This window comes from Alligator mississippiensis, chromosome 2 (genome assembly GCF_030867095.1).
Source record: "Alligator mississippiensis isolate rAllMis1 chromosome 2, rAllMis1, whole genome shotgun sequence".
NCBI lineage: Eukaryota > Metazoa > Chordata > Crocodylia > Alligatoridae > Alligator > Alligator mississippiensis.
The window spans coordinates 116733734-116749675 of NC_081825.1; the positions used below are offsets into that span (position 1 = coordinate 116733734).

The 15942-nt window shown below is 41.8% G+C and overlaps 1 protein-coding gene across 3 annotated transcripts in view; it reads right to left on the reverse strand.

The window, feature by feature from the left end:
• ANKRD50 (ankyrin repeat domain containing 50) overlaps positions 1–15942 on the reverse strand; it is a 62639-nt gene that overhangs the window by 23223 nt on the left and 23474 nt on the right. For 2 of the 3 annotated variants that reach the window (XM_006265926.3, XM_014596216.3), the window contains exon 3: positions 8917–9146. In XM_006265926.3, the coding sequence (XP_006265988.3) occupies positions 8917–9146 (230 nt within the window). Of the gene's footprint in view, positions 1–8358; positions 8625–8916; positions 9147–15942 lie in introns of those variants that run through there. The other variant, XM_019494724.2, reaches the window with a different exon arrangement.

Sequence of the window (15942 nt, forward strand, 5' to 3'; positions counted from 1 at the left end):
CTGTGCCTACAGCAGCATATCACCTTTCCTAGCTTGGAATGGAAAGGAATCTCATCATTCCTTCGCTGTGATGAAATATCTGTAAAACTCACTGAAAGTATGTCTTTCATCCTGCATTAATTCCAGCTGACAAACTGTAACCAGCTCTTATTGCTATTAGTTACTCTAAGCATGCTCAACCTCTAGCCCAAAGGCCAAATGCAGCCAGGGGAGTCATCCCCCATGGGACTCTCCATGGGTCCAGAAATTTGGCAGTGGGGGAGCAGTGGCCAATAATATAGCCACCCTCCCCCTGTCAATCCCCAATCCCTGTGGCCAGTCAGAGCCAAGCTACACTCCCGGGCCATGCCCCTCCCCCCCCGGACTGGAATGGGCCATGCCCTCGTCATTCCCCACCTCCCCCTCACCCCACGGGGCTAATCAAGCTACTTCACCTTCCCCCACCACCACCCAATGGGGTCAGTTCAAGCTACTTTCCTCTGTAGCCATTATGTCCCCTGTTTGCACTGCAGCCATTATGTCCCCTGCCCCCATCCAAGAAGCCAGCTAGTGCCCACCCCAGGCCCCGGACTGGGATCACCAGCTGGACCTGGCCTGTGAATGGACTGGACACTGCTGATCTAGCCCACCAGGAAAAAGGTTGGGCACCACTGAGTTACTACATTAGCTCAAGTGGCAGAAATCTGAAAGTTACCACTGTGTTGATGAGCCAGGTGAGTGTCAATATATAATGCACTATGGAAAGTTGGGAGTATTTTAAATATAGGAAAGTACATATCAATATGCATTAAGATAAGGCTGCAGAGATAATCACACAAAAGTAAAAAATGGTAGTTACTAGAAGACAAACAAATTTATGTTCCTTAGAGAACATAATAAGGGATAGCTTGCTACTTCCCTCATTTATTCTGGGAATCAAATTTACATCACTAAATACGGATCTTCTATTTCAGGGGTGCTGCTATTATGCAACGTGTAATGGGGGTCTTACTCTCATTCCTATATAGAACAACACAGATGTGGCAGAGCATACGGCACCAACATAATTCGCAACCTCCCAGAATAGATTAACTACTTTCTTAAAATGTCAATTCTTAAAATGTAACATATTATAGTTGCAAGGAAAAGCCTGTATGCATTTCTACTATCATTCAGTTGTCCAGTTGTTGAGCATTCATAACTAAAATTATGTAGTTGGAGGACGTGGGTGGTGAAAAGGAGGATTATGGGAAGAGGGGGCACAAATGGGGCAAGAGAAAAAAGTGGTGTTACAAGGCATGAGAAGGGGAAGCAGTGATGTGGGGGTGTATATAGACCAGGGGTGGCTAAAACATAACCTGAGGGCCAGATCTGACCTGGCCCTCAATAGCTCACCAAACCTCCCAAACTGGCCCTCCAGCCCAAATAATTGCTCAACCCCAATATAGACAAAGAAGGCAGCAGCAGGCAAGCATCTTTTCTACTCAACAGATTAGTTTTGGATTACTATGGAAGGACATAATTGTTTCAAATATGCCTCTGCAGGCCTGCAGAGAATAGAATATAGACGCATATAACACTTAGCTTGGTTTAAATATGCCTTCAACCTGCCTGTTAAACCAATTTAAAGCTGCCTGGAATGGTTCAAAAATGGACCTGGAAAATTGAGTACTTTTTTTTTTTTTTTTAAACTGGCTCACAGTGCACTCATTTGGTGTTATACGTGGACACTAAGCATTCCATGACGTGGGCCTATTTGGTGCACCAAGCATCCCACGTAGTGTCACTCTTCACCCACTCCACTGCTATAACTGGTCGTTCGAGTACACAGCCAGAACTCTACTGCCCCCCCTTTTTGTCTCTGACTGGCACTTTTTAGTCAATGAGCTCCCTTTTACTGATTTTAGTAAAAGCTTTTACTCAGTAAAAGCTACCTTTCTAACAACCAGCTGTGCCCTCACTCCCTACCTGATTGTAGCCCCCTTATATTCCTCAAACCCATGGGAACTCAAAACCGTGGCTCGAAGCATCCCTTGAGTTTGACTCTCCCTTATCCTTTCCCTGATGACATATTGTTGTCCTTCTCAGAACTGCACTTCAGTCCATTTTCTCTACATTCATGTTTCTTGTCATAACTTTTGTCACTTTTTGCCAATACACCTCAAAGTTCCACTCGGAACACCCATATCTACATTCCAGTCACCACTTGACCACATATATTCTCCACTTTTTCATATCCCAAGTTGACTCCACATACCCAGCTCAAGCATCTTCTACTCAGAGGGTTTACACAAGAGTCTGTGCATGTCCAATCAAGACATAAGTACCATTGTTACTAAAAAAAAACAAACTATTTTAGCTAAGAAATGCAAGGTATAAGCCTAATGACATTCTTCATGATGCAATAAATTATGAGAAATTAAGAACTACGAGTTGATGCCATTGTTTTTTCTCATGCTGTTATCTGCCAACTCCTGCAATGTACACAAGCACACACATGTACGCACAATATTAACATCAAGCAGAAGACCTTCAATTAAACTTAAAAAATTGTGACGAATTACCTAAACATAGCTTCCCTGGAACACTGTGGACATAGCAAGAAGGCAAGACAAAGAAAGAAACAATATGAGCCGCACAATTTTAAAACAACACATTGGGTAAGAATTAGCATTAAGTGACTAGCCTGAGTATTTATCACATTAGCTAACAAAGTTTAACAGAAGAAAGGTAGAAAAAGGAAAAAGGTGTATTAATCTAATTTAAGGAAAAGGATATTATCTCTACAGACAAAATATTAATTACAGCTACAAAGGTAGGCAGAGGATTCTTCTATGTTAGAAGAATGGCTTTTAGAGTAGGGATGTTCAACCTCCTGCCAGCGGGCCAAATACGGCTCTCAGAATCATTGCATCTGGCCTGCAGGGCTCCCTATACAGTGAGGAATTTGGTGGTAGCCATTAATATAGCCACCCTCCCCCTACCAAATTCTCTAGCCCCAAGCCCTGCACTGTCAGTGACAGTGACAGCTGGGCCATGTCCCCATATCCGCATCTGGATCGGGGCCAGACCACAAGGCCATTCCACACCCTTTTTGAGACTGTGGAAAGAGCTCTTGCATCTCTGATCTGCTTGTTCTTTGAAGAGTTAAAAAGATTTTAGATCACCTAAATGTTGCTCTTCAGTAATCCTGCTAACAATAACAACAGTAGCCTTATTACTAAGAATCATTTCCATTTAATGTTATTTTCACTTCTGGAAGAGACTTCTAGCAGGATTCTGCATACCTCATGGCACAATGGGATCAAATTGTGACAAATGCTGAAATGTTGAAGAAATGTCTTTTTGTTCTATTTCCATTAAATACTCTTCATTCTTACACTTCCCACACTCGCACATGCATACAAACATTGTTCATAATTGAAAATACTCATTATTCAGCAAACAAAGCTGAAATTTGTGGTATCTATAGCTGCACAACCTTATAATCCAGGATACTCTGAGGGAGGCAACTAAAGCAGTTTGGAGAGCCAAGCCACTGTTTTAAAGTCTTTGCAGACCCAGACAGGCATCAGTTTACACTCAGTTCATATGTTTGAGGTTATCTTTGCAACCAGAAGAGCCAGGAACTTCATTTTTTACAAAGAAAACTGACCCCTGGAATGACGGGTAATTCTGAAAGCAACTTTTGCTATTTCATAATCTCTGAATACACAAGAGACCTAGCTATGAGTTGCAGATGTTGGTATTGAAAATATACATATTTTAGATATTATTTACATTTAAAGGTAAGGACCCCCTTGCCAAAGAGTAGCAGCAGCCTCTTACTTCCCCTATACTGGGCAGGTATATTTCCCTCAACCCTCACCACAGCGGGCACTGACAGATGCAAAAAAAACCCCAGTGCTTTACCACCACCAGCAGCATGTTAGCTTGACCCAACTCAACAGCATCTGTATAGACTGGTCACTTCAGCCAGGCTTTTTGGCACTTTTACTTAATAGCTGATTTAATCAGCTATTAAATAAAAGCACCAAAAAGCCCTGCTGAAGCACCAGGCTTTTTCTATAAAAATTCAGCACCCGGCTGAATCTACAGACGTTGGGCAAGCCAGATCCAAACATGATGCCTCTTCTGCGGGCATGCATTGCACACAGTGTGGGGGCATACCAAGCTTAAAGTGAGTTTTATTGGGTTTTTTCCCACGTCTGTAAGCACCAGCCAGACAACTTGATACAGAAAAGAGGAATCTTTCTTCCTTTCTCTTGTTAGCACAAGCTGGTGATGGGCATGCAGTAGTTTCACAGTTATCAGACACCAGCCAGTTAGAGGTTTGCAACTACAAATCCCACATAAGGACAGCACAAGTGGCCTTGCCAGCAGAGCTTTCCTGCTTTGGTCTTCTACATCTCACTCTGGCCAATAATTTTAGTTCTCCAGATGGTAGATGCCTAGTAAAATTTTCCATTAATTAATATTAATGCATAAGAACCATAAACTGAAACTTGCTGCAAACAAATTCCTATGGCCTGCAGTCTGGATACAGCCCACAGAGCCATGTTCTGTGGCCTGTGAGACTTCCATGAGTCCTGAAATCTGGTGGTGAGAGAACATGGCAGTGTTAACTGCTGAAGCTCCCTGCAAGCTCCCAGAACCATAGAAATTAATACTGCCACCACTCCGCTGATGCCAAATTTCTGCACCTGTGAGGAGCCCTGGTAGCCTAACTGAAGAGGAGTAACAGGGGCAGAAGTCCCAGGTGCCACTTTTGTTGTGGGGAGGGAGAAGACGACACAAAAATGTCCTCTGTGGCAATGGCTGACCATGCTGGTACCAATGGCAGTGACAGCCGGCACTACCCCATGTGTTGCAGCTGCCCCAGGCACAGAACTGCCCTCTCTGGGGATCCCCTCATGCCACCATCTGACCCACACCCCTAAGAAGATGCCGGTTCTTAGCTTTCCCTTGTTTTTTGACCATGGAAAAATAATAGAGCAATAGTTCCATTTCAAAGAACTCATAAGGACCACAACATATCAGAATGTTTCCTTTTGAAATGCCTCAGCTTATCTTATTGATCATGCCTACATACCAAACAGTGTTAATATTGAGCAGCACCCTTTGAAGAATATCATGACATCTCAGAATGCACACCACTCTGGTTACAAATCACTGTGTTAGACATTAAAATAACCCCAGGATGACAATGCACTTCTATGCAACCAGCGCTGGAACTAGTTTAACTTATCTTATTAAACTACAAGTCAAACCAACTTTTACTACAAAGAGAAAAAATACAAATCGCTGAAAAAGATGTTCCTTATTTATATGCCTGTATAATATATATATAATTATTTGTTAAGAAATTTGAAGTGCTAAGGTTTAAGTACCATTCTAAAACTGACAGTGTCCTTTTCATTCATTTGCAAATAGAATACAAATTAAATTCCCCACCACATCTTCAAAATAGGCTCAAACAAAACTCTACTCCTAAACTGACTTTAATTATATACTACTAAGCAAGCAAAGAAACCACATATAAGTTTAATAGAATCTGACTTTTGTCATGTTTCAGTCCATCTCCTTAGATAAACAGCAAACACTATTTCTCACGTAGCCCAGTGTACTGTCAAGATCTAGTCTATTTAGACTTTTATTTTTATTTTTTTACAAGTCCTTACAAATCAGAAGCATTTGTCCTGTGAAAAATGTTTAGCAGTATAAGTTTTAGACCAGGGGTAGGCAATGTTTTTTGGCCGGAGTGCAGAAAACCCCCAGAATGCCTACCTTGGAAGGTGCCAGAGCACCAGCATGCCAGAAAAACAAAATGAGGGCAGGGGGTACATGGCAGGATGCCCTGCCTGTGCCCCTTGCTCTGGCAATGCTCCCCGCTGTGCTGCCCTCACCACTTCTGCAAAGCAGCATTAGAACCTGGCATGGCAGGGCACAGTGGGGGGCGCAGAAAGCTGCTTGCTCTGAGCTCCCCACTGCCCTGCCACACTTGTCCTGTGTGCACGGAAGCAGCACGGGCAGCAGTGAAGGGTTGTGCCCCTTGCTGCTGCCCCTGCCTGCAGGGCAAGTGTGACAGGGCAGCGGGGAGCAGGCAGCTTTCTGCGCCCCCCGCTGTGCCCTGCCATGCCGGGTTCCAACACTGCTTTGCAGGTGGCGAGGGCAGCACAGCGGGGAACACTGCCGGTATGTGCTGCCTCCCTAGAGCCCAGACCAGGGTGTGGGAGGCAGCTGGGGCCAGGGCCTGGGGCGGAAAGGAAGCAGATGTTTGCAGCTGGTCCAGGTTCTGGGTAGCTGCTGATAGCCACGGAGCCTGGGCTACTTGCAGCAGGGCTTCCATGGGAGCAGCCCAGGCTCCATGGCTATCAGCAGCTACCCAGAGCTGGGGCCAGCTGCAGCTGAGAGGCTACAAGCAGCTGCTGCCCTCCCGCACCGGCCCGAGCTATCTCCTGGCCCTGGGCTCCAGGAAGGCAGCAGGTGTCAGCACTGTGTCCGTTGGGGCAGGGCCAGGGGCAGGGAGGCAGCAGCTGTTTGTAGCCTCCCAGCTGGAGCTGGCCCCAGCTCTGGGTAGTTGCTGATAGCCACGGAGCCCGGGCTGCTCCCAGCAGGGATTGACGCATCCCAGCTGCCTGCTGGACACAGACCAGGCTCCCGGCTGGCAGCAGCTACCCAGACCTAGGGCTGGCTGTAGCCAGGAGCCTGCAAACAGCTGCTGCCTCTCCGGCCCCAACGCGTGCCGAGGAAAATGGCCTTGCATGCCATGCTCGGCATACATGCTAGGGGTTGCCAACCCCTGTTTTAGACAATAGTAGAACCTCATCTCTTTCTGAAACATAAGTTGGGTTTTACACCAGGGTCTAAAGTAACCATTTGGGTTTTACACCAAGACCTAAAGTAACATTATTTACACACCAAGCTCTACGGGTAAAATAGCAAAGATGCATACCCATAGCAGCAGCTCCTCTGCCCAGTGCACAAATCCACACTCCACAACAGGAAAAACCCCACAGCCATGGACTCTATTAATATTCCTTGCATACCTCCTCAAATCTCAGCACCCCTGGACACTATTTGGGTCAATGGTTCAGGTTTGCAATCACCACAAGCAGTGGGAAATTTCCCCTGAGAGGCATGAATTACTAGTTTTCACCTTTGAGGTTCAACAACACTGAAACTTTTTTGTCAGTGTCCTCTTTGATTTTATTGCTAAGAATGACTATGTATCCAGAGCTACTGGAAGCTTCAAGTAGCTCCAACCTCTTCACATCAAACCCTGCATGAATATTCAGGGCTGAGTGACAAGGATGAAGCTTCAACTACAAAATGGATGATTTATCAATGGTTGTAATATTATACTTTTCTTTATTATGGAAACAACCTTCTTGAAGAAGACCCTAAAATTTCATCTCAAGTTGTGTCCAATTACTTTGGCTTTCACAGTGTCTTTGGCTATACTTATTGCATAATGGAGAAGGAAAAGGAAGAAAAGATTGTAATGGTCCACACAGCATAACACCACCTCAAGCTACGTTTCTTCTTATGTTATTCATCAAACTACTTTCTGTGAAAATGAGGAGTTAACTGGTTCAAATGAAGTTTACTTCAGAAATTTACATATAAGCTCTCTTGTTTTTCATGTCAGACTTCACTAGAAGTTTGCAGACAACAAGAGCAGATTTTCAGCATTAGTCTACAACATAATGCGAGTCAACAGCAAGGAAACAAAACTGCTCTAAAGAAAGCTTTTGTCTGTTTTTTCGTAGCGGCAGACTGTCTTATCCAAATTTTGACAAAAATATTTCCCACACATCCAGAGAAACCCTATGAAGACACCCAAAGTTTCTCTTTAATTCTCAGATTCTCCCAAAAAACACTTTACATGTCTGCCACTGATTAATACTGTGCTTCAGTCCAAATCCGTATTGACCTCTGGCCACTGTGGAAAGCAGTAAACTTAATAAGGGGTTGGGTTTGTGCTGCAGAATCATATTTTTGTTTTATGCATTGTCTTAAAACACAAGATTCATACACAACCCTGGAATCCAGTTTAGATTCCTTCACTGAACTTTAGGAAACTTCACAAACAACAGCAATGAACCCAGTAATGAACTGATCTCATACTACAGCAAAGACTAGAGGAACAAGTTGCGGGACATTTTCTGTTGTATACCTTTTGCCATAAAGTAAACTCTCAGGACCTAAAACTACACTGTTACATCCATGCATAGAGCTTGCAAAGTTTATCTGCTGTTCTGAAAATGAGATGACAGATCTTAATGTGAGATGGAAAAAGCTCTGAGAGCGTTGAAATATATGGGGGAGGAGGGGGAAGGGGGAAGGAGAAGGTTATATAATGAATAGATCACCTACATCAGGGTGTGGCAACCTGCGACTTGTAAAATCATCAGTTCTGGCCTGCATTTGTGGAGCTTCAACAGCATTCGGTGGCAGGGATAAGCACTGCCCACAGGTATTCGTTCTGTGCCACAATTGGGATGACTGTCATCAGCAGCAAGTCGGGTCCTAGTCCCCAACCATTTGCCTCTGATCTGAGCTGGGTCATTCTGGCCTGCAGATGGAAAAGGTTTCCTATTCCTGATTTACATGGTTTCAAAGCCTTATACAGATTCTTAAGACTAGGAAAGGGGAAAAAAAAGTGAAAATTTAGTATTGCTAGCAAAGTATCCATGCAGATCTAATTTACCTCTAAAATACTTTGACATCTTATTATAATGAAGAGCACCATAGAAAACCCAAAGATAATATAGACATACTTTTATGATAATTGCAGGTTTTTACCCTTTGGCAGAAATTTAAGAGCCATTAAGATTTAAATTACCACTTTCAACTATCAGTAAGATTCTTGTAAAAATGATGGATGCTTGTTACGGTGCATAGTAAATAACAATTCATATGGTTTGTACTCACCTGTAAACATTTTTGTAACAGCTTTACTCTGCTTGCGGGCAGAACAGAGGAGAAGCAACCATGGAGGGAAGAATTCATAGTGACCAGCTAAAAGTTCTGCTACAGTTCCAGATAAGCCTGCAGAATTCTGTTCACCTTCAGCAATGTTACAGCCTTCATCCACTGAATCTACAAGCAGAAAGAGGCTCTGCTGGGGAGGCTTTAACCCCAAAAGAGGGAGCAGAATGCACCTGTAAGAAACATTAAACAAACAATTATTATTCTAAACATATGTGGCAAAACACCTTGGTGCAACAGTTATTAACATCAGAGCTACAGCTGGTTTAAAGATACAGAACAATTTTTAAACAGTCAGAGGAAACATTTTTAGACACATACCACAGCACATACTGAAGTAGACATTTCCATTTAATAAAGATATTCTGAATAAGTAACGTACAATTGTACAGACTAAGCTTCTTTTTGTTTTTAAACATATTGCATAACTCTAATATATAAAAATGTCTTTACCAAGTCATATATTCTCTTCAAGGGATGTTACGAGAATGTTAGAACTGAAATCAATTTTTTTCTCTATGTGGAAGGAGACAGTGATGGACATCCTCTCAGGAACAGAGGGAAGCCTGAAGCTGACCCTTCACTTCCACTTACCTTAGGTGGAAAAGGGAACGCTGCAGAGGACCGGAGCACCATGCTGCACTTCCGGACCCAGTGCTTGGTCCGGATTGGCGGCAGTGGAGCCGGGAGATGTAGTCCCGGCCCTGAAGAGGGGGAGCTGGGGAGAGACTGCGCTATTGCAGCAGAGGAGATGCCAAAGGACTCTTCCACTTATGTCGGTCTGTGACAAGCGGCAAACGAGGAACGCAAGCAGTGGGCACAGGCTGTCGGAGGATCGCCAGCCAATTCAGGTACCGGTGGACAGGAAGCCAGAGCTACCGACCTGACTGCAGTGGGGAGCTCGGGCTGAAGAGGAACCAGGCCAGAGGCAGCCTGGGAGTCCAAACCCATGGTGAGCTGGGAGCCTGGGGGAGGTACTGCCATGGTGTGGAACCCACCAGGAGGTGGTTGGTTCTTTGTCAAAAGACTCAAAGTAAAGTGATAAGGGAAGCAACCTAGAGTACGTTGATGGACTTTGCAGCCAACCTTGGCTTACAGGCAGGGGATGCATTGATGAAAGTGTTTGACTTTTTTTGGGACTATTACTAATTTAGGCCAGAGTTGACGTTTGAGTTTGGCACTCTGTGGGACTATTAAAAAGAGCAACTGGTTGGGGGCATTAACCCTAAAGACAATGCATGCCCTGTTTAATTAATTTTGGTTTGTTCTGGGACTATTAAAAGGAACTGATATGAGTTCATGTGGGCACCCTGTCAGTGGACCCATGACAGAGGAGGGACCTTGGCTGAACCACTGGTCAAAAATCTGAGGCACTCCATGGACAGTTTTTATTACACCCCACAGTAGGGCCTGACAGATTCCTGGCAATCCAGATAGGTCCGTTATACATGGCCCAAGATGGGGTTGTACCCAGGATAAATGTGTCATATAATACCAAGGAAGTGGTAAGGGTGGGGTGTAGGGGAGGCAGAGCCCCACAAACAGGACCCAAGGTATCACCCGGCAGAACAAGCTCCCTAGCAGAAGATCAAAGCTGTGGCAGGAAAGAGAATAACATCAGAGGATGACTGGGGGATACTGTGGCCCCTTCCACATCCTGTCGCCATTCGCCAGAAAAACACCAGGCTGGAGGGGACCTAGGACTGTAGCACCTACCTCCAACATTCTATTTAAAGTTTACAAATACTAAACACTCACTATGAGCACTACAGGCACTGTTTATCACAAGCAGCAGTGAATGATGGCCTTAAACAAGATATCCCAAGGTGTAAAAAAAATGCATACGAAATTTCTAAGGTGAAAGTGCTTATACTATACGCAAATTAGATTTCTTATCTTTTTGTTTTATCCCAAGAACTATGTTTGTCATGCTGTCGGGAGTGAAAGTTAATTTACCCCAACTCAGATTTTCAGGTAGTCCTTTTGGTGGTGAATCTCTTTAGGAATACGTTATATTGTTTTTTTTTTTTTAATTCCTATTGATCTCTGAAGAGAGTTCATATAATCCTGAACATGCCGTGATCCACATTTTCCACTTTCCCTGAGAATGCTGCCTCATCCTGTCAGTTATACACACTTCCCTAGCGAGTCTTCTCAGTCAGCTCTTTACTGTTCAAAAATAATTTTCTTTTCATGCAGTCCTCTCTATGTGAAGTTAAATTATACATCTCAAAAGTAAGGTCCTATACTTGAAATTGACAGCAAGGCTTACAATTTTTTAAGGAAAAAGCCTATTTATTTTCTAGGTATGTAAAGGCAATGAAAAAAGATAAAAATTCAAGCAACTGCATCAAATACAATATAAAATATGCAGGTTTGTCAAGTGGTTCCTATTGTAATGTTTACCTTTGTTTTTAAACCAAGCAGGATTATAAAGTTTCATGTTAGGAGTAGGGAAGAGAGGCTTCACTTATTTTGACTCAAAATGTTATCTTTCTGAATCTTAACCCAGTTGTAACTGCTTCAGAAAAACATGATAAATTACACTAAAAAATATTAAAATCAGCATTCTAAGGTTAAATAATGCATCATAGTAGAGAAAGGCATGCTGTAAAGGAGTCATTTAATAAGCTCCTTTAAAGTGGGCTAACAAAGCACTTGCTAAATTCCTGTTGTCTCTGGTGATCTCAAACTTATGCTATAAACTCCTAAAACAACTGCTTATGCAGTATTATTCTTTCCTGAAAAAAGTTCCGTTTTCAAAAATCTATTCTGCTTCTATGAAGAACATATTGTGACTTTTCATGCCATCTGTTTCAAGCCAATGAAGAAGCCTATTTAGAATAAGCATATTAACTGCATGAAGGTGGCCTGAAGATTCACATTCAGTTTAGCAATGAACTGAATGTGAACTCTATATATAATGTATTTAAAACATATAAGTGCTTCAGAATGAAATTACAGACAGCTGAGATGATCAGGCAGTGTATATAGATGCAATGCTTAAATTTCAGGAGCTCTTTATTTTTATCTCTATAATTCATAGATTGTTAGGGGCTGGAAGGGACCTTGTAGATCATCAGGTCTAGTCCGCCTGCACTAGGCAGGAACAGACAACGGGGGTCAAGTGACCCCAGCAAGGTGACACTTCAGTCTCCTTTTGAAGATTTCCAGGGTAGGTGACTGCATCACCGCTAGAGGGAGTTTATTCCACAGTCTGGACACCCTGACTGTGAAGGAGTTTTTCCTGGAATTGAGCCTGAAATAATCTCCCAGGAGTTTGTATCCATTGTTCCTGGACTTTCCTAGGGGTGCTGTGGTGAATAGCTGTTCACTGTGTTCTTGATGTTCTCCCCTGATGTAGCGGTAAGCCACTACCAGGTCCCCTTGCAGCCTTCTCTTCCGTAGGCTGAAGAACCCCAAGTCCCTCAGCCTCTACTCATATGGCTTGTCTTGCAAGTCCCTGTCTTGTCACATAGAAGTTTTGTGCAAACTGTACTCAATGTGAATTAACCTTGCTTCTTAAATTCTAATACATAATACGTTTAATTATATTTAATTATTCATAAAGAGAGATGACCCTTTGTAAATTCAATGTTTCTATTTTTTGTTAACGAACGGATCAGTTTGTTTACTATGTCACCTGACAGATTAAGGTCGATTTTCATTATTCATTAGGGCAGAAACAAAAATGTATATTACTAGAACTCTATTACTCAGGATATCTCTAGAGGGCATTATCACTGCATCTGACAACTTCCCTTAAAATAGTAAACTTTCTCAACAGAAATCGGCAGAAATCCTAATTAAAAAAGAAAGGAAAACACACTAAGCCACTTAACAGAAGTGTAAAAGTTCTGCAGAAGCAAGATTACTGAACGTTACAGAGGGTGGTAGAGATAAAATGAGTAGTGCTTCTACTGCCCAGACAGGAGCTTCTAGCTGATCACTGACAATCCTGCCTTCTGCCCTGCTACTGGGGAAGGGGGCAGGGTATCAGTGACTGGGCTCCCTTGGGGGCTAGGAAATCCACAAAGTACCCCCTATTGCTGGCTGCAGAGCTCACCTTTGAGGAAACTGTGTAGCTCTAAACAAAAAGAGAGATCATTTATGTGCCCTCGTAATGCTATATTTTTGTAGTTCTACAAAGTGCTGAGGCACCCAATTTCTATTTAGGCAGCAATTATTTTGTTGCACTAATAAAATTCTATTCCTATACCTCTTACTGCCAAAAAAAGTATTAAGGGAATATATTTTTATTCATGTAGAGATGCACCAAAGTTCTGGATGTGCCAAAGTTCTGGCTAGTCCAATTCAGTCAGGATACACCGCACACATCTTTATATTATACCCCTTTTCTAGGCAATAACAACAAAAAGCAAAACAATACTTCAAAAAAAACTGGGAACAAAAATACTAAGCACAATGTTTTAAACTGTTGCATGACAGAGTAACTTGATTTAATATGTAACAGAGATGGAGACAGAAGTTTATTTTAGCAAAAACCATATGGTAAGTTTCTTTATTTGCTATTACTACTCATCGCTATCTTAGTCGTCTGTAAGGTCTGCAGGCCAAATTTGCTGGAGTTCCTAACTCCTGTATGGGACTGCAATTTTGCCTAAATTGCTCAAGACAGTTTTGCGGGGCTTGGAGGGAATTTATTAATACAATGCTCTCTTGTTTACTGGTTCATTTGATGTTAAACACTAAAAAATTCTGACCACTGTTCACAAGCTCCCAATGTGTGCTAAGGTACTAGTATTTACTTACATTGAACCATAAAGTGGTAGATGGGTAAATGCATTTTTATTTAGCTAAGCTTCTATCACTGAAATAATATGGTCAGGTATCGCACAGTACAAACATTTTGGTTGATTTCTGAAATAAATTAGCAGGCTATAGGTAGCTGCCAGTAATTTTTCAAGCCTAAAAAATTATCTTCAAGATACTGTGATAAGTTTTCAGCCCAAATAAAAATCCCTATTGAAATGTCTATCATGTTTCTCAATATTACCTGCCATACAGGGTCATAAGATACCAACAGTACAGATTCTAGTCACCTTTAACTGGAGTGCCTCTAATCTGGCATGTAAACTAACTTTATTGAAGGCAAACAAGTCTTAATTATCCTACTACTGCCTATAATCTATTTGAAAATGAAATGGAATATAAATTCTCTACAAGAAAAAGAGTAAGACAAATAATACCAAAAATCTCAAACTGCCACATGCCCACAGTCTCAGATGTACAAATCTCAACATATATATGACCCTCCAATGTGTATTACAATTAGTTACCAAAATTGGAAGAGAATTCAGAGTTAGTTGCATAATATTAGCATTTTTAAATGGCAAGCAGTGATGAAATAACCCTTTTTCTGCTGGGATTTTGGTCTCACTTTTAAAGGGAAATACACTAATCAAAGTTTTCGTATTCTCCTAACATTAACTTTCTTTGGTGGTTTTTGTTCTCTCAGTTCTAGTGGGCCATTATTCCTTTCCAGCCAAAAAAATATCAAAAACTGTGAAAAAAAATTTAGCTACATGTGAAGTAGCTACACTGCAGTCTGGCACAACATGGGAAAAGTGTACAGCAATTTCCTATTAGTACACAACATAAACAGGTGTAGACAAGAATTGTAGGAGCAAATGCTTTAAGGCCCAGCACAAACCAACAGTCACCAAAAAGTAAGTACTAATCAGCTGCAAAAGGGACATGCAGCCTCTCCTACAAGGTAATCCAAAATAAATTGGATTGGGGAGGCAAACGTACATCTCTGACATGTTCACCAGAGTGGGCCTACAGGTACGACTACACAGCACCTTACAGAGCTAGGAAGCTCCATGAAACTGCCAACAAGCTGATGTTGCCACACCACATAGTACTCACAACAGAGAATGGTGCCAAAAAGTCCAGATGCAGACCAGACCAGACCAGAAGAAGCAATGAAGTCAGGAAAAGGATGAGAATGTAAATGTCTTAATGTTTTTCACCATGTACCATGGATGCAAGTGTTAGATTCTGAATAGAAAAAGCAAAATATCAATTTCAAGTAACAAAAGGGCATAACAAAATTACCCTTCCTGATCCCAGCTGTCTCATTAACACTTACACATATGCCCACTTGCATTCTTTCTTAATACTCCTCTTCAATATAACTTACTGTTGTAGTTGCCAAAATAATGGCAAACAGTTGAATCCATGATATTAATCAAGTGATTAATTCCCAAGCTGCAATCTGTGAAGAACGTGCCTGAATGTCAATAAAAGGACCCTCATAAGCACTTCTAAGAAGGAAAGTGACAAGAAAATGGGAGCTGTTCCCTTATATATGGTGTCAATTTATATATGGCTAAAACCAAATGGCTCGACTGTACATTTAAGAAATCAATGTCATAGAAGCATATTTAAGAAATCAAGAGAACTGGAAACAAAATAGACATGAGGAAGCAGTGTTTTGCTTGTTTTTTTTAATTTAGCTAACAATGAAAAAACCCCAAAACAAATACTGGGGAGAAAGTGGTTAAAAACAGTTTTATTAATGATATTCTTACTTGTATGCAACCTTTTCTCCAATTTGTATCATTAGACTTGAAATATTTGGTGTTTTACTGAAAGGCCCTAGTCCTAGACTCATACAAATGTCTGAAAATATGAGTTTGGTGTCCTTTTCTTTTCCCATAAAATAATTTAGGTTTGGAGAGAATATGAAATTTCAAAAAACCACACTCCCCCTGCAAAATTAAAAAAAACAAAACCCCGAAGTTAAAAAAAAAATGGTAGTTATTATTTTGAAAAATATCATAATCAATTCCATTAGCCAAAATAGCCCGTTTTGATCCTATGATCTCACTAGCAGACACGCCCACATCCAAATGTAATCATATTATCCAGCGCTTTTCCCCCAAAATTTCAGTCCATGAAATCCGCTTGATTTGGGATGTTGTATGAGCTTCTGTGGGAGGT